Below are 18,418 nucleotides of genomic sequence, written 5' to 3' on the forward strand. Positions count from 1 at the left end.
GACTTTGAAACATAACATTCATGTAGTAAGAAGCAAAGACTACTAAAAACCATGTAGAAAAAAATCGATTAAGAATAACAGTTAATGGTCTGCACCTTTTACTGTCAGAAGAACTCTGTTCTGCTGCAACATGTACAGCCTGTTGGTCCACAGACTAAAAAGCATCACTGAGACAGCAACTCAGACCCAAGCAGCAGGACAGCACACTGTACGTCAGGACACGTCACCCCGCTCTCCGAAGTTTTCTCTAGCAGAACAAAACTGTCCTCTGGAATTCTGACATTTTAATACTTCACGAGTACACCAGCTGTTACTCTATTCTTGTACCTTTTCGGCTGTAGTTCAAAGAGCAACCTTTCAGCAACTGTGCCAGCATAAGCAGTCGCGCGCTCCCACATCCAGTCTGAGACCCCCAGCAGACACGGCCTCCTGCCTCTGTGCCACCCCTCGGGCTATACGGGATGTGCGACTGTGCTGCCACACAGTGAGTCAGACTGGGAAGTGCTCCAGATAAACATACCCTGGCAGGCTATTTCTTCAGCTCTATCAGTTTCTTAAACTACTCTGTTCCATTCTACAGACACATAAATATTTGTGGCAGAATATTTCAAGTGGCGGCACTGAGGAAAGAAGGAGCAGCTGAGGGCTAAACTCACGCCGTTCTACTGCAATAGCCTGACAGTCCCATTCTGCCACTCCTGTGCATCCCAGAATGATCCCTCCTGCGGTATTCTGTCCGACCTGAGAGCCTGGCCATAGCTGCCTGGGCTAACGGATACTGTATTCAGATTAATTTCTCATGTTTCCCCTTAAATAACATCTTCCATTCACTTAACTCTGGCACATTTTTGTTAATTCTGGGCAAATTTAGTCTTTTAATTAAAAAAATTAGTTGTTCTTACTTACCTAAATAATGACACATTACATTACTAAATACGATTCAAAATGAGTGATCTTACCCTCTGTGTGGACAAAAATCTCTTCAAGCTGCTTGCTAAGGAAAGTCAGCGTGAGTTTTAGCAGCTGCTCAGAAAAGTGTTTACTGTGAGGCTCCATATCATTTTCTTTGATTGCCGAGCAAAGCAAGTTTAAAGCTGGCCTCAGCTCCTCCAAATCTGCAATATTTACATAAGAAGTTAAAACATCTGCATTCTACCATATGCCTGGTCACATAAATTTAAAGTTTAAGTTAAAAGTCATAAAGGTATGCTACAAAAGCTTCTTAAATGTGTCAAACAATATATGTAACGTGCTCTGCCTTCACATCAAGATGCCTGTAATACGTATGCCAATATCAGAGCACAACAAAAAACGCCACACATGCACCTTTTTGCTCTTATTTTCCAGAAGTAGAGGAGCTGCAATATAGCATCACCCAAACATACATGAGCACAGGCAATTCACTCTGTTTTCACAAACACATAGCCATAAACAGAAAGGCGATTCAATTTAAAACTCTGCGTAGCTGAAAGAACCACTTACTTTTCAGGTATGACTGGGATGCGCTACCAGCAGGCTGTTCAGGTCCAGAGCAGGGTGCGGACAGACTGAAAAGACTTTCTTTGCTTTTTAAAAATAAGTCTACTGTGTCTAGCTGACGATTTTCCAAACCTGTCTAGACAAACATGCAGTAGAACAATTATGCATGTATTCTAAAAATAGATATTATACATTTGCTGCTGGTATTTTTACCTCATACTCAGTGACAAAGTATACACGCAGAAAAGAAGAAGAAATTTACACTACGTGTGCAACTCCTGTAGCCTGAAATACCAGGGTGACCCATTCAGTACCCGCCATGCTCCTTTCACAGGCTTTGCAGAAACCCTGCCCTGTTTCTTCGGAGACAAAATGTTAACTCAGCAATTTATTAGAGAGCTTAATTTGGGATATAAAATAAGTACTGTGAGAATCAGGACTTTGAATAAGCTTAGAGCATCTGGCAACTGCTGTGACACGCCCCCCACCAATTCCCTGTCACTCCCTTCAAACAAAACCAGAAGAACCCTACCGAATGTCCTCACCAAAGCTCCCCCCTCCCTCCACACAGAACTGACACCAGACCGACACTGTACTGAGCGATGGTGTGGACAGACTGTTACAGAGTCCCAGACTTCTGGAACAACACAGACAAGGATCTCTGTCACCCGGAAGCAGAACTAGAGCACTGGAAAACTGCAGAGACACAAGATCTGTTTTGTCGTCTGGCACATTAAAAATACTTTATCACCTATTGTTTAGGGATACCAAGCAACATCTGGTGGCTTTAAGTTCTCCTCTTGCCTTTACAAAAGCAGTGTGATAAAAACAAAAATCTAGATCCAAGGGTTTATTCTAATATTTGACATTTTCTAAGAGGACAAAAACTGCTGCAGAAATTGGCAAAAAATGCTTTTGGGTCCAATTAAGAGGGATTTTTGAGCGCTGCTTAGTTTATATTTTTTTTTATGCACGCTAACTTTGTTGCTGCATTTCTTCTTTTGCGTTACTCATCTGGGTTACTCAGGTTTTTCATTGTTTATTTAATAACTAAAACACTACTTTTTTCCCCTAGGTTCTTAAGGCATACTTTTAATTGTGTCCAAAACCACCATTAACAATGCTAAACTGCGTTCATTACTTTAAAGAAGTATTTTTGTTATCTGTAAGACAGGAAGCAGATTTCTTTACCTCTAGCGCATGTATCGGAATTGAACATCGTTCCCATCCATTGAGATGACAAACAGAATCTACGACTCCAGCGCTGCCATAGATCATCAATCTATTCAAAAACTCGTCTTGAGTTAAACCAAACAGAACTAAGGAGAGACCGTCCTCTAAATAAGAGAATGAAACCATAATTAAAAATACAGAAGCAAGTTCCTACACACCAACATTTCTATCTACTGCCTCTCTTCTAAAATAGCGACGCAAAGCTGCGGCGACTCCGTTTGGATTTCACCTCAGCAAGGATGCATTAGAAATTGGACAACAGCAGCCAGGCAGACAGGAGAGAGCACTAAAAAAGGAAAAACAAGCCAAAACAAACCAGCTTTTATCAGAACAAACATAAAAACCCCCTCACCTGTCAGAAGTAGACATAATGGCACCTCTTCACTGCAATCCACATACATGCTGTTTTTGCCAAAGTGGTAATAAGTCACATCCTGCGACTCAAAATCCCAGAGAGCGAGAGTCACTCCTTTGTCACTTGTTGATACTACAAACAGGGCTTTAGCTCCAGTTACCAATTTGCACTCCAGTTTCACCACTTCTTGTGCTGCTTCTGCGGGGATTCGTTTCCATCGCTGCCTCGCGTCGCCGAGGTTTGTACCATCGCTTTGTAGCGGTTTGGAAGGGGCCCACGTAACAGCCCGTGGAACAAAAGCCACCATCTTTTCAGAATTTTCATAGATTTCAGGATCATGATCTTCAAGATGGGTGAAAAACTGATACCAAGGTAAATTCAAGTCATTCACCGTATCTGGAGAACCTGGCTGCCTTCTCCTGACTGTATCACACAGTGAGGCTAAGTGTGCCTTCCAGGACCTGCGGTGAAGGAAGAAGTTACCTGTGATACCAGGTGGTACTCCAAGAACAGGGCGATAAATACATTTTTCAAGTTTCCTCAGTTAAATAATAGAATTTTAAGCTTATAGATTCCGTCCAGCATCTTGCATTTTGAGCTTAACATGTTCTGTTTATTTCTATTTAAATACTGTTTGCAGCCAAGTTGAATGATCACAGCTGCACGAGCTGACAATGTCTGTGAAGCCGAGCATTTTTAGTAAAAATTTTGTTTTCCTCAAAGAAAATGGCACCATCAATTAAAAAAAAAGGTAGAATGAAATACTCACTTCTGGAATTAAATTCTTACATTTACATCAAGTTATAATTAACGTATTTTATTAGTATTAACACCTCTAACACTAAGGGTAACAACACAGTTAACATGTTTTACATTAACACAAAATATCTTGAAGTCCACCTGCACCCATCTGTGCTAAACACACAACTAACTGTAAAGTACCTGCAATACAAAAATCTTTCAATACAGGTTCAAAGGCAAGGTAACACCCTAAACAGTAATTAATTGGGAAGGTGTTCACCAACGTATGTAAAGTTGTCTCAGCCCATTCCCTAACATCACCCCAACATTCAAAAGATATAAAGCAGAATGAGCTGATTTTACTTGCCACAACTACAATTTTTTTAAAAATGAGCAGTTTATTAATAGACGACCTAAAGGAGGCAAAACCCAGCCTGTTTTACAAAGTATTTTCATTGTGTACCTGTCTGTGCGGAAAGGCAATGACAGAAGCTCCATGCTATAGTCAGAACTGGCGAGCTCATCCTCATCAAGTCCTTCAGGAGGCGTCACCAGGAGATTTTCAGAATCTCTCTTACAGAGCAAATGCCCAGGGAACTGCCTGTAAAGAAATAATAGATTTAACCTCCCTCAGATGATTTAAGGCATTCTTTTCCTTCATGTTTAACTCCTTCAGGAGCTCTCAGCGAAGCAGTTTTCTCTCAGATTAACAGCAATCACAAACATGTATCCAGGTAAGCCATCAAAACCCGATGCTATTTCATTTGAGGTGGACAACACCTCTAGATTACAACCTAGTCCTAATTTATTAAGCAAAATCAGTACAGCTGTATCAGAATAGTTTAACAATCCCATACCCTACTGTATTTCTAAAAGGTGCTACCAGCCACCACTGGCACTAATTGCCAGCACGTATCCTAACCTTCCCAGAAAAAACAAGAAGTCCAATACAAAGTTTTCCTATTTGTTAAAGTGACAGAGCATAAATTGGAGAAAATAATAATGGGCAATCTTCAAATATGAAATTTCTGCTCTACCACAGAGCCAGACTCAAAATAAAAAGCTGACAGCAGCTCAACTATTATAGGACCAAGGTTAGGCACCTTTTAATGTTAGCTGTACTCAAACCTTTCATGTAGGAATTCTGCTGCCAACATACCTGAAGTACGCATTTAGATCCACAGAGATGGCGCAGTTGGAAGAACTGATGATCACAGCGACAGCGAGATCATGCGACACTTTCACCGCAGCAAGAGGCGATGTGAGGGCTGGACTCCTGCCCTCACCCGGCACATCTCCCTGCCAGAGCGCTATGTTGACATTCGCTAGATTTGCACCATCAAAAGAGTCAAATATGTCTTTAAAGAGTGTCAAAGAAAACACCAGGCCTCGGGTTGTCCAACAAACGAGACATTACATAGAAGGGGAAGACGGTGAATTTCTGCCAGCTTTGTGGTCCAGGCCAATCTCTGCACAACAGAACGTTTAGAACTGTTTTACAGGAGCAGTCTAAGCTCAGCTAGGATCAGACGTGAATCGTGCTTGGTGCTGTACAAACACACAACTTGTACCGTCTCAAAAGACTCAACTTATACTTAGAAGTGAGCTGGGGCAAATGTATATTGGCAGTTATACAAGTAGGAGGGAAAAATAACCTGACTTTACTGCATTGTTTTACACAGGTGTCAGAAAAAATTGACAACGAATAGGTTAGTCGAGCACCTTGCGGAACAGCCTGCCAGGTGTGAGCTCACGGTCATTAGAACACAGAAGACAGCTGTCTGGTTTCCAAGCTGTGTTTCCCTGTATATCTGTACATAATTTCTAAGGGATGTAATTAAGAAAGGTTAGGGACAGTAGATATAAGCCCGTTATACACAGATCCACATATCAAAAGTGCTGAAAACCATTACTCCAGTGTGAAACAGATTTCCAGTGGCATGCCGAGAAACTACATTTGATACATGGCATTTTTTACGGCGTTAACTAGCACTTCACTACACAGCCCCTTTATTGAAAGCATCTTCAAAACAGACACTGGAACATCTTTCAAGAAATTTCTGCTTAACCCCAACTGAAAAGAAAACCGACTTTGTTCTTCCAGATCATTTACACCGAGAGCTAGTCTCTACTGCAAAGGATACAAATCCAGCCAGAACTATCTAACAAGAACAGGATCCCCCTGCCGAAGTGTGCGTCCGTTATCCTTTCTAAAACTTGCGGAGGCAGGTCAAGGGTAAAGCAGTCACGTGTCTCTGAGGGCGAGTCTTTTCCAGGAAAGGCGAGATGCACAACAATAAACTTATTGAGCAGAAGTATGCATCTGCTGCTTTTAAAAGACAGTATCTTCAAAGAGAAAATTGAAGGCAGACCTGTAAATTTAAAGATATTTTAGGATTACAACAATCTGCTACTTTCCATTTGTAAAGATATCTCAAGAAAATTACCGCTCAAATCATTGCCTTTGCTACCACCTTAATAAAAGTTGGGACTGGGGAGGGGGGCAAGGGCTTGTTTTGTTTTAAATGCCACTTTCTGTTAGAAGAACTAATTTTAGAACAGTTTCCTAAAATAGTGCAGGCTTTTTAAGCGAGCGATACGATGAAGAACACAAAAAATCATCACGAAATATTATTTCAATCAGCGCTGAAGATAAAAACTACAATCTTGGGAAATAAAAGTACTTCAGCAATGGAGACTGTTTAAGAACATGTAAAACATCAGAGGTCTAGGTCCTGGAAAGACTGTGCGTTCTAACTGTACACTGCATTTGTACATGATATGATTGTGATCTAATCATAAAACGCAAGGCGAAACACATAATTAGTTTTTGCAGGATTAGCGAGGAGCCCTACCTCTGCATTTTCTTCCCATCAGTGCCAATATTAAAGGGAAAGTTTGAAATAGCAGGGTTGCGTGAACACATTTTATTAAAGTTTATTTTTAACTTTGTATCATCCAAACACCTCACCCTACAACAATTTAATTCCCTCTAATGATGTCAGCTCTGACTACAGAAAGGTCACTATTATTCTTCAAGTTCATTAATACCGCTGCTGATCAGTTTAAATCAGTGTGAGAGTATGTGATGTTTCCCTAGTGTTCAATCCTACTGCCTCGGTTTGTTTCACTACGTGAAGCGGAATGAGACCCGTAATAATTTCAAATACGGAATACACATTGAAATTTACTCACTAATGTTTTTAGCTTCAAGGAGCTTTTTAAGTGTATCTTCCTTACAACTGTGCAGGGAAACCGGGTTGTATTTTCCATCTTCTATAGTGAATTCATAGACAAACAGTTCATGACTTTTACTAAGAGCCAGTATTTTTGTCTTGTCTGCTTGCAGATCATCATCTTCTGTATTCTCCCACATGAAGCTGAAGATACAACATTCAGTATGTTTACTGACCTTGTTCTCTTTCCACATTTCATAAACTGAACAGTTCTGGAAGCGTGCTAACGATGGATAGCATAATTTTAATCTTTTGCAGTAGAGATTCTGCCGCCGCCCCCTCCCAATACCAAAGGCTATTTCATCCCTAGTAGAGACTGCAATGCAAGCAGCGCCTGGGGAATCCCTCCTTCTCTTCCTTTCAAGAATACAGGGTTTTCCTATCCTTGTGTGTTTCTCTCCTTCAGCCATCCACAGCATGTGCCACGAAAGTGATGCTCCGCTTCAGGACTTCTTTTAGGAGGAGGAACATCCGCACTGCCAGCTAGGGAGACACAGAGCATATTTCCCATTTCCCCATTGCCTGGGCTGAGAAGCTCTTCAGGTGTCTGTCTCCGCACCTGCTCTCGTACAGAGAGGGGAGCAGACAGAGAGGAAACGGCTAAAAGGCCACTTAGGATGGCACAGCGTGCAACACGTGACTAGAGCAATGTAACAGCGTTGGTACTGCTTGACACTGCGGATGTTTAGAAACACAATGTGACTGTGGTTTTGACTCAGCATTAGAAGCTACTTAAGCAGATTAAAAACATCTTGTGATTGCTGAGTGTCACGCACAAGAGCCTGCCCCTGACCAGCAGTCAAGAAACTCAAGTGATCAGGGCACTGTGAAATTTTAAACCAGCAACTCAACAAAACCAGACGAATTTTCTTCTCCTGGTGGTTTTTTTTTTTGATCTACTGAAATGAATACACCCACAACTAGACAAATAAGTAGATACAAACCAACGTCCCCTCCAGCAACGGGATTTTAAGAGGAAAGCATCCCATTTCAAGGTAGGGTTTCTGAGTCCCCCTCGGACTCCTGCAGCTTTCAGGGCCTGCCCTCCCCAGGGTGGCTCTGCTCCCTTTCGGGGGGCGCCCTCAGCCCCTGGGGTCACCCGGCGCCTCTCACCGCAGCACAGCGACGCCGGAGGACCCCCCCCCCGACCCCCGCTTCTCCTGTCACCCCCTGCCACTTACTCAGCCCACGCTCCCGGGAGGACGCTGCCCCGGGCCCGGCCGCCGCCGCTCGGCACCAGGGACTCCAAGTAGATCCCACCAGGGACCAGGAGACTGCCCAGAGCGTCCTGGCCCCTGCTCAGCCGGGCCTGGGCTACGTCCCGCAGGGAGCCCCGCGCCCCCAACAAGAGGGGCGCCAGCAGCACACGCAGCTCCCGCTTCGCCCCCTCCATCTTCCTCAGGTAGAGACTAGCACCCGACCGCCGCCATCTTGGACAAGGCGACCTTCCCTTCCGGGCAGCTGACAGCGCTGACCAATGCCGTGGCGCGACTACAACTCCCAGCAGGCATCGCGGCCCAGCGCCGGAGGGCGGAGGGGGCAACGCCCGCTGGGAGCTGTAGTCTCCGTAAGTGCCGGCTGCGGCGGGAGCGGACCGGCCTGCCGCCACCTTCGCTCCCCGCGGGCGGTGAGATCAAGGTAGGCGAATGTCCTCCGGGGGCCTTTATATTCACCACAACGCCTGGGGGAGACCCGCGGGGACAACCAGCAGTAAAATCCCGCCAACGCTGAGGGACCGGCTAGCCACACCCCCTCCCCGCCCCCTGGGCGGAGCATGCACAGCATGACCCCGCCTACAGGGCATCAACAACCTATCTCCGCCTCTATGCGGGGTCGAGGTTGCCGAGGTCCCGCCCTCAGGCTTGGCCCCGCCCCACGAGGAACTTCCCGGTGGCGGCGGCGGCGACGGTGGCCGTGAGGGCCCGGTGCGCGCTCTCCCATGGCGGAGTGGGAGGATGTCGCTGGTGTTGGGGCTCCTGTCGCACACGCTGAGCAGGGTGCTGTGGTACTCCGGGCTGCGTAGGGGCTGCCATGCCCCCCGGAACAAGGCCATGGAGCAGGACAAGGCGCTCGAGGTTTACGGTGACTGTCGTAGGGCTGTTGGGGGTTCAGGGGTCGTCCCTTTGCGAGGCGTGGGGCCGCGGGGGCCGAGGGTCCATGAGGGGGTGGGGGGCCGGGGGTCTATGAGGGGCTGTGGGGCTGTGGGGTGGGGGTCCATGAGGGTCTGTGGGGGTCCGTGAGGAGTGGGGGATATGTGGGGGTCCGTGAGGGGATGTGGGGCAGGGGTCTGTGAGGGGCCGTGGAAGGTCTGTGAGGAGCCATGGATCCATAAGGGGCCCTGGGGGCCGTTGGTGCTGCGCCCTTGGGGGGGTGCGAGCTGGGGGAAGCCAGGCCCTGCCCGGCCCTTTCGGGGGGCCGAGAGCCGTGTCCCGGGGCTGAGTGTGCGGGAGCCCTCTGTGGGGGTCCCTGAGGGGCTGGAGCGAAGGCGGCTGTTCTGGCTGTGGGGCAGGAAGGAGAGGAAGGAGGTGTATTTGGCGTACTTGGGAGTTGGAATCACTGCCAGGGATGTGGGGCAGGGAGGGGTTACCCTTGGGGTGCTGGCAGCGTTAAGGGAAGGGTGAGGGCCTGCCTTGGGTGCCTGCTAGCTTTCCCCAGCCACACTGCCAGCCCCAGGCTGCGTCTGGAGGTGGGGTGGATTTTGTGACCTTGGGATGGAGCATCTGCCGTGGTCGCTGTTGGAATCCTGAGCAAAACAGTGCGCTGAGAGAGCTGTCTAAATGCACCGCCTGGCTGGCGGGTGATGCTGCCGCTGCTTCCCCGCTCCCGAGGCTGTGGGAAGGGGCTGGACTGCTGCTGGGCTTGCTCAGTCCCTGCCTTGGGGGGAGTCACCCTGGTGTTTCATCCCCTTAGACAGAAAAGGAGCTGGACACACCTGGAAAGGCAAGTAATTCCAGAAAGGTCAGCAAAATAGTCCAGTGAAATGGAGATTTCTGTCACTGAATGACTGAGTTTTTTTGTAAAATACGGAGAGATTTCACCTATGGAATTGCTGCGTGTAGGATCTCGGAGGATTCCAAAAGCATTGTCAAGCTTCAAGGTACTGGTTTTTTGTAGGCAGTTAGGAGCCGTGTGAGGATTTTATGCAGCACTGTACACACTTTCATCTAGGAAGAATAGAAGAGGAAACAATGTAAAGCAAACTCAATTTTAAAACTTGAGTGATGTTTAAATATAGTTACTTTAAAGCATCAGTGGTTCAAAGTAATAACTTAGCTTATGAACCTTATGCATGTAAGTAGCCCTGTTGATTTTGGTTCGTCCGTAGGGTTGTGCTTGTGCATGATCTTTGCGGAACTAAAGCATCTGTCTGTGTAAAATTTCAAAGACCAGAGACATCCGTGAAGTACCACTGAACTAAATCAACCTCAGTGTTCCTCACGCTGCTTGGCGAAGTAATTGATTTCTTCTTTAAGTGGGGCTTTTCACATAGAAAAAGGGTAAAATTTAAAAATAGAGGAAGAAGTGTGTCAGAAATTACAAGGAAATGTGTATGTGAAGATAATTCCGATGTACGTATATATGAAGTAATTTTGGTTGGAGTGGATGATCATTGTAGGTCCCTTCCAACTGAACTATTCTATTCTTACAGATAAAATGTCAGTGAGAGTTCCCCTGCTTAAAATCAAACGGGGTTAGATGTTGCAAGATCAATCCCATCTTTAAGTCGTCTTTCTGTTTTTGTTGAGGTAGTTTGTTTGGGCAGACTTCTGTAGTTTGAGGCTTTAAGCAAAAAGTTATAGAAGAGACCAAACAATGGAAAAAAGGTGAAAGTACTTTTTAGTGGTTTGACAAATGAGACTATTAATCTGTCTGCTGGAACACGTTCTAATAAATCTAGACAGTTTGTTTGCCTGTTACCATCACAATCCTTAATGTAATTGAGGGGAGAGTTATCAATTCTTTGGGAACACACAACAAATAGCCTTGTGGCATCTGCTGTGTCTCCTAGCTTTGCAGTTCAGCAGCATCGCATCCTTGCGGTGTAGACAGAGAGGCTAGGCGCTTCAGAGCGGTTCGAGCAGTTGTCTGCTTCCCTGGAGGTTAGGGAATGGGGCTAAGTTCTCTCATTCATCCCAAATTCTGTTTTATGGTATGAGCGATAACAGCTTACTTGGGACAGCAAGTGTTTCCCAGCCCTGCTGAAAGGATTACCTCGGCTTTGAGAGCAATTTGAGTAGCCCTTGCAGGAGGGTGAGATGCTCTGGGAAGGCGAGGTGAGTACCAGGAGTGAAAGCTTATACAACTGTACAAAAACAAGTCTTTTCCTCCCTCGCAGGTCAGAGGCTTTAGGGTATGCCTGCGCAGATGGAGTCCAGACAGACACGAGCTGCCATTCCTGCCCGCTGGCTGCCTGCTTCCTGCCTGCCTGGAAATAATATAGCAATATTAGTGCCATGCTGTACTCTGCCTGTGGTGCCTGCTGAGAGGCTGGGCCTATCAGCTTAACGGCGGGAAGGCACTGAACGCAGCTTTGCAGCTCTCGAGTTAGGAGCTGGGTGGGTCGGTCTGTACCTGAAGATAGGCTGGAGTAATTTGCAGTAGTGAAGCCTGGTGTCACGCTTGCTTTCACAATACCGTTAGAGCTATTGCAGCAGAGCTATCGGTAGGCCTGTGCTAAAAAGAAAATCACTACAGCTAGCTAAAAATACCTCCCCCTTCTTTTTTTTTTTAAACCTGTTTTTTTTAAAATGAGCTTAACCTGTATCCCTTTAGATACCTTATACCAGAAATGCTTGTACTTGCATTTCTAGGGGCAAACAACTGCATACAAGGCAGAAGCAAGTGAGATGTGACAGCTGGGCGCTTGTTAGGTTTGGCCTTCACTGTCAAAATTAGTGTCTCTTCAAGTTATGCTGTGTACGTGGCACAGATGTGCATAGGCTAGAGATCTCGTTGCCTTTCCTTCCGTGCTGCATTACTCAGCAAATACATTGAAGTGCAGGACTTATTTTTTTCAGGCCCAGGAAATTTACTGAATTCACGTACTCTCTTGTGCATTACTTCTCAGCGCCCTATAATCAAATATTGTAGCTTCTGAATATTACTTTAAAACCTTTTGTTCTATGGAGAAAGCAACAATAGATGTAATTCCATTTCATTGTATGATGAAATCTCCTTAAGCTAATCCAGAATGCGTTGCTCCTATAGAAGGCAATGCTGCTTATCATTTTCTATACAGGAATATGAAAACTAGTTGATCTCCACGTTTTACAAGCTAAGGAGGTGACTGTTGATACAGATAAATACGGATTAGTGCATTGTTTTTGTATCGGCTTCCCTTAAGGTGGCTTCAAAATCTTACCTCTGAGGCCCAGGCTGGGAAGTGGAGACAAGAGGATGAGAAGGAAATCTGTCTTGTCTTGTTAATAAGTTAGATTTTGCAAAACCTGAAAGGCAAGCAAACCTACCTGAAATACTACCTCTGTGTGTATTTTTTGGATAAGCTAATATTAAATGACCTGTAGCTCCGAAGGTAATACATATCCTTTAAAAGGCATGTTTTGATTTCTATTTATTGTAATGGGATTGTAAAAATAATAGCAAGTTTAGAACTGGAATGTGAAAAGTATGTGCACAGTGAACAGCAAATGCCTCAATTTGCCCAGTTCTGAAGCAATTTGTGAGATAATATATCACTGGTATTTACTGCTCTGCCTTTTTGGAAGAGGAGCAAAATAAACAGTGCTGGGAAGACGGTTTCTAATAAAAGTACCTTTTATTAAATTCAGGAAAGCTACTTTATTATTGGTTGCTTGTCTTCTGCTTTAGATATAATCCGTACTATCCGGGACCCGGAGAAACCTAATACTTTAGAAGAACTGGAAGTGGTAACGGAAAGCTGTGTTGAAGTGCACGAGATAGGTGAAGACGAGTATCTGGTTATCATCAGGTTTACACCAACAGTACCTCATTGCTCTTTGGCTACTCTCATTGGTAAGATTTCTGTTCTGTTAAATCTGTAACAATGAGCCTAAAGTGAATTTGACGTTGTCTGAATAACATCAGTCTTAGTTAAAATTCAGAATTGCTTTGCCAGCAGTTTGCCCAGGAATTTCACCTTGAGAACAACACAAACAAACAAAAAACAGAAGAAATGTGGGGAAGTCCGTCTGTTTTTGTGAAGTTAGGGAAACACTTCAAAGAGAAGCTCTCAAAAATCTACTGGGAAGTGGTACAGAATTCCATCTTTAGATTTTCCAAATTATTTTAGTAATGTTAAATTAAACATAATGTCAGCTCTTAAATTTAAAAAAATGTTAAAACTTTACGATTGTTTCCCTTACTTTCCCTTACCCTATGGACGGCTCTATTCTCACACATGTACAAAAAACCCCACATCCAATCCAAGAACACAAAAAAAAAGTCCAGACCCTTAGGAGTTTGAAAGCAATTAAGTTGAATGAGAATCTATGCTGGCTTATTTGGCCTTTTTTCTTCCTTATTGTGGTGGGATCACATCTGAAAAGTCACGTCTGAGACCTCTGAAATGGTTTCTTTAAATGTACCAAGGTTAGCAACTCTTACTGTTACATACCGATACTAGGATTTCTCAGTCTATTTTAAAGATTTAAGGGAAAGTAAGTCTTTAATGAAGAAGTATGTGTATTTATGCCTAAATAAACCTTTGCAGCTTAGCCTAGGAAGTAAAGTGTAGATAGTAAAGCAGCAGCATGCCAAACTGTGCTAATTTATTCATAGTTTGACCCCGTTAGGAATGTCAGTGGGTTAAGGCTTAGACCTGAGAATCAACAGTGTGTATGTCAAATCTTAAACTTCGTGCTAATCACATTCTCGGCACTTAAATGTCAGCCAGGTCTTTGATGTCTGTCTGATTGTGCGGTTGCTATCGCTATTGTGTGACCTCTGAAGTGCAGTTCCTCAAGCTGTTACGGGAAGGGGTTGTCGTAGCTGTTTTGAATAGTTGGGTGGTATATGTAAGAATGTGAGCAGTAAACAGGGGTTTTCTTCCAAACTTCCTTATCTGTAGAGAGTACTCCAAGCTGGTAGTTCTTCCGGGGAGTGTTTTCTATTGCTGTTACCACTGGCTCAGCCTGAAGACAACGTGGGGCTGCGGTATGGCTTTGTCCATGTGCAGCTCATCGCAAAGCCAGGCTTTGTGGGGAAACTGCAGTGGGCTGGTGGTAGGAGTGTCCCCAGACTTGGATATCGCTCCCAAAGATGAACCACACCGCCCCTCTGCTCAGTTAGACACTAAATAGTGAAGTTATGAGTGCGAATTGCTCCCAAGTCATTGCAGGCTTGTGTTCTTCAAACAATTTATGTTGGATTTTTTTTAACAAATGTTAGAAAAAACAAGCATTCTTCTCAGTACAGATGCAGCCACAGCGACAGCCAGGAAGGTCTATCAGAAATAGAGAAGAAAGCTGGAAATGGGGGAATCTGTCTGTATTTAGTGTTTCTAGGAGGTGTTTAGAGACCAGAGACCTCCTAAGCTTGCAAGGCGGGTATGAGCTTAGCTGAGAAACTAAGTCCAAAGGGTCAAGCAGCAGATTAGTTAGTTTCCTCTGTGGCTTATGCTGCTCAGAATGCTAAAGGAGGAGGTTGTCAATTATACTAGTGGTTTTCATTGTTAAATATGGATTCTCTGAAAATGCACCTCAAACCTTGAATTTTACAAGAAAATCTCTTATCTGTTTTGTTTAAACAGGCCTTTGTTTAAGAATAAAACTTCAGAGATGTTTGCCTTTTAGACATAAGGTAAAGTATCTGTTCTGGAACTTGCTTTAAACTACAAGAATGTACGCCCAGCTCTCTAATAGAGTCTGTGCTGTAGGGCTGAGTAACTTGCAAGCTGGGATTAAGGATGGGGTCGTCTTAAGGCTTGTCGTTTGCCTGTGGAGAGTGTGAATGTTGCAGTACCCTGTAGCACCTGAAGGGATTTGTGAATAACCATGGTGCTTCCTTTCCTTTACAAAAGACCATTTATTGCTGCACTTCTGAAACACGCGGTGTTTCAAGGGACTTCCTCACCAGCCGTCATTCGGGTTCTTGCTTGGTGGAAAAGAGGGAGTTTTCAAGTCCAGTGATACGAAGAATGGAAGTCATACTCTTGCCTTGTGGAAAAGGAATTTGGCCTTCTGCAGTATTTCAGTATGTCTGAGCATCATAAATATAAAATATTAATAGTTAGTGACTCTGCTGTACCATGTGGAATATCTGAGAGTTGTCTCCAGTGGACCAGCCCTCTGTGAGCGAGCCCTGAAAGCAAGAGAACTACTCTGTTGGCAGTTAGAGACCGGTTACGGGGAGCTCCACTACTTCATGGAGGCATTGTCTAGGAAGTAAAAACTTCAGAACAGGTTCATTAGAGTTCAGAAGAACTGCAGAATTCGAAACTGGAACTGCATTGAGGGATCTCTTTATGACCTGAGTCTTGGGAACTGCTGTATAGGTGGCATACGGACCTGACCCTGGTCAGTATAGTGTCCCTAACGGGGGCCAGGCCTGGCTGTGCTGCTGGGGTGACAGAAACTATACAGGCGATGGGGTTAGTACATCTGTAAAGAAAGCTGTTTGGATCTTAGCAGAAACTAAGAGTAGACCTGTAATGGCAAACATAGACTTTTACAGACCTTCAGAAGCTTGCTCGAAATAATTTTGAGTATAAATTCATTAGCTTAGGATTTCTGGTGTTGATTTTTTTTTTTGTTGTTTTGTTTTTATAGTTGCATCTTCCCAGTTAAACAGTGTAAAGTGAGACTTGCATTTCTAGAAAATTAGGTAGACAGCGATTTGTTACGCTGGACACAGGGTAACAAATAGGCTTAGCTTCAGTGAGATAAGAGGAGAGGCATAGGACTTGTTTGCTTGGTTTTCTGTTGGTACATCAGTTATAGGTGATCTCCTTGCTGCTCAACTTGCGTGGGGTTTTTTTGTTGTTTGTTTTTTCCAGGCCTGTTAAATACTTGAAGGTGATTTAGGTCTGTTTAGAGTCTAGTCTTATAATCTGTTCTCACATAGGAAACGGATACTGCATTACACTACCGTTTTCAAATAGGATATCTGTGATTCTCATCACTGAGCAAAGCTCATTGGGAATATCTTACTAGGAACCTCTTCCTAAGGACGTCTTTTCCAGAGTGCTTAGCTCGTGAAAGTGACACTTGCGTTTCTGGTGGCTTTTAAACGAATCATTCCTGAATTGTGACCTGCAGAGAACTTGCTGGAAAAGTAGTGCCAGTTCTCCACTCCGTTTGCAGCAGCCGAACGGCAATTACTTTTTCACAAGAGCAGTCGATGTTGGTGAGGAATGACTGCCTCCGCGATTTTGAAGAAAGATTATTGGGGCCTCTCTGAAATGGGGGAAGAGATTGTCTTGTGATTGTGTTGCAGCGAAGTCTAAGATCAGCCTTTCATTGTCTGTGAACATGTTTTAAAGTATGAATTGCATGTCTAGTGGGTGTATTATACAATATTTTTTTCCAGTAATGAATATATTCGACTGTTGATATATGCATCTAACATTAATGATCTCTCCTCTAGCTGGAAATCTACATATCTGAAGGTACACATTCCACAGAAGAAGACAGTAAGTAGAGCTAATGGGTGTGTGTTTGTGTTCTTTTGGGAAGTCCTTTTCTCCCCCTACCTTGCGATCCTTTTCAGAAATGAATATACTGTTAAAGCTTTAAAATGAAACATATAGGCGAGGCTGTTTCAAAAGGTGACTTGGTGCTGTGAACATACGCTTCTGCTTGGTGGTGGTTTGGGTGTTTTAAACAAAAAAACCCTGCCGTTCTTGCAGATGTTGAGTTGTGTTTATGGCAAAAGCTGCTGTGCTGCTGAATAATTAACATGAAGAACTTCTGGACTGGTTGATCTTGCTATTTAACATCATCATAACAAAAATACGTGTTTCTCAGTCAGTGTTAAAGTAAAGCTTGCAGGACATCAGAATTCTTTTGAAGCTATAGCTGGTCACTGGCTTAAACAGCTGTTAGAGCCTTTCCCCAGGCGTTTTTGTCCTTAAGCAGTTGACATCTTCATGTGGGAAAAATCGGTTCTTCTGGTTGAACGATTAGAAACTGAAGCTGGGGAACACTAATTTGTCACCAATGTCACGCTTGATTTCAAGACCTGTCATTGGTACATCTTACATTCTTTTCCTAAACTGGAAAAGTAAAAAACGTTTGGTTTTTGATGGTTGGCTTTTAGGTGACTGAGCTTCCATTTGCTTTGTTCCCAGTTTCCTATTGATACCCTGTCCTTAGACTGCTGGCTGGCGAGCACCCTCTTACTCTTCTGGCCTTGTCCTTCTGTGGTGTCTGGCACCACCTCCTCATTCTAGGCCACGCAACTGAAATGCCTGCCCATACAGTGCTTTCCCACCTATTGTACAAACTTAAATTTTGCATGTTATACAACTAATATCTTCCACCTAAAAATAAAGTTGACACAACGTACCGTTGCTGTACAGCAGTTTTCTCAGCCTTTGAGCTGGCCGTTCCCTGGGTTTGAAAAGTCCTCGCAGCAGTGTGGTATCTAGCATTTGTCATGTCACCGATGCAGTATGTGTAACGTGCCACCGAAAGCTGCTTCTGACTTTACCTTTCCTGTGATGTTTTGCAGTCAACAAGCAAATCAATGACAAGGAGAGAGTAGCAGCTGCGATGGAGAATCCAAACTTGCGTGAAATTGTGGAGCAGTGTGTTACAGAGCCTGACTAGTAGCTATAATACCCACAGAGTTATCATTTTGATACATTTCTTAAAATATCTTTGCTTAAAAGAAAATAATAATAAAGGCCTTGAGTTTAATACTTGAGTTCTTTTTATCTTCCACATCTTTTTTAAAAGAAATCGTTTATAAGATAGATTTAAATCATGATGAATTAGTCTCTAAAAGTGTTGCGTATAGTGTTCAGAGTTTGTAATTTCTGGTGTCCAGAGGAATATTTTATGATTAAAAACAGAACACCACCTATGTATTGCCTTCGGATAGACCTTGTGATTATAAAGTCAGTTTTGCAAGTTAAATTTCTACATTGTTTCAATCACTGCACTGTAAAAATAAAACAGATTCTTGTACTGAAATGCTGCATTCTGAGTTTAGACTTTTTTTTTTTCTTTAAGCTTAGGTTTAGATTTCTGTTAGAGAAGGAGACATTTCATTCAACTTCTTTGTTGTTGATAAACATGTTAAAGCTGAACTAAATTCAGAAAAAGAATTTGGAGCCAAGGGACTGGAGTAGGACAAGGTAGATCTTTACTGGGACACTATTCCTGCTAAACACTTGCTTTTTTTCCTCTTTAAGTATGTGCTGATGATTCTGCAGGCTCTGCTTTATAATTGT

General features: G+C 43.8%; 2 protein-coding genes across 3 annotated transcripts in view; one reads left to right on the top strand and one right to left on the bottom strand.

Moving 5' to 3' along the window:
- The window catches only part of SPG11 (SPG11 vesicle trafficking associated, spatacsin), a 36,809-nt gene extending 28,306 nt beyond the window's left edge, over positions 1-8,503 (bottom strand). Inside the window, exons 1-9 of the mRNA XM_064455960.1 lie at positions 8,226-8,503; positions 7,004-7,188; positions 5,953-6,180; positions 4,968-5,166; positions 4,272-4,409; positions 3,065-3,528; positions 2,671-2,816; positions 1,483-1,615; positions 960-1,115 (exon numbers count right to left, since the gene is read on the bottom strand). Of these exons, the coding sequence (XP_064312030.1) occupies positions 960-1,115; positions 1,483-1,615; positions 2,671-2,816; positions 3,065-3,528; positions 4,272-4,409; positions 4,968-5,166; positions 5,953-6,180; positions 7,004-7,188; positions 8,226-8,437 (1,861 nt within the window). The 5' untranslated portion in view covers positions 8,438-8,503. The remainder of the gene's footprint in view (positions 1-959; positions 1,116-1,482; positions 1,616-2,670; positions 2,817-3,064; positions 3,529-4,271; positions 4,410-4,967; positions 5,167-5,952; positions 6,181-7,003; positions 7,189-8,225) is intronic.
- Positions 8,504-8,897: 394 nt separating this feature from the next.
- CIAO2A (cytosolic iron-sulfur assembly component 2A) lies at positions 8,898-18,158 on the top strand. Of its 2 annotated transcripts, XM_064455969.1 has the most exons (5): positions 8,900-9,126; positions 12,874-13,038; positions 14,774-14,823; positions 16,609-16,654; positions 17,695-18,158. In XM_064455969.1, exons 1-5 carry the CDS (start codon positions 9,000-9,002, stop codon positions 17,790-17,792), a joined length of 486 nt encoding a protein of 161 aa, XP_064312039.1. In that variant the 5' UTR covers positions 8,900-8,999; the 3' UTR covers positions 17,793-18,158. The 2 variants fall into 2 exon arrangements, with proteins under 2 accessions (XP_064312040.1, XP_064312039.1); XM_064455970.1 differs by lacking the exon at positions 14,774-14,823 and having other exon boundaries at positions 8,898-9,126.
- Positions 18,159-18,418: the final 260 nt, after the last annotated feature.

The sequence above is a fragment of the Phalacrocorax carbo genome, chromosome 7 (genome assembly GCF_963921805.1).
Source record: "Phalacrocorax carbo chromosome 7, bPhaCar2.1, whole genome shotgun sequence".
NCBI lineage: Eukaryota > Metazoa > Chordata > Aves > Suliformes > Phalacrocoracidae > Phalacrocorax > Phalacrocorax carbo.

What these genes read in the sequence shown, in the direction of transcription:
- CIAO2A (XM_064455969.1), top strand. Translation starts at nt 9,000, where the DNA reads ATGTCGCTGGTGTTGGGGCTCCTGTCGCACACGCTGAGCAGGGTGCTG. An exon ending in CAAGGCGCTCGAGGTTTACG is followed by an intron (nt 9,127 to 12,873) that starts GTGACTGTCGTA and finishes CTTCTGCTTTAG; the next exon opens with ATATAATCCGTACTATCCGG. An exon ending in GTTTGCCTTTTAGACATAAG is followed by an intron (nt 14,824 to 16,608) that starts GTAAAGTATCTG and finishes TCTCTCCTCTAG; the next exon opens with CTGGAAATCTACATATCTGA.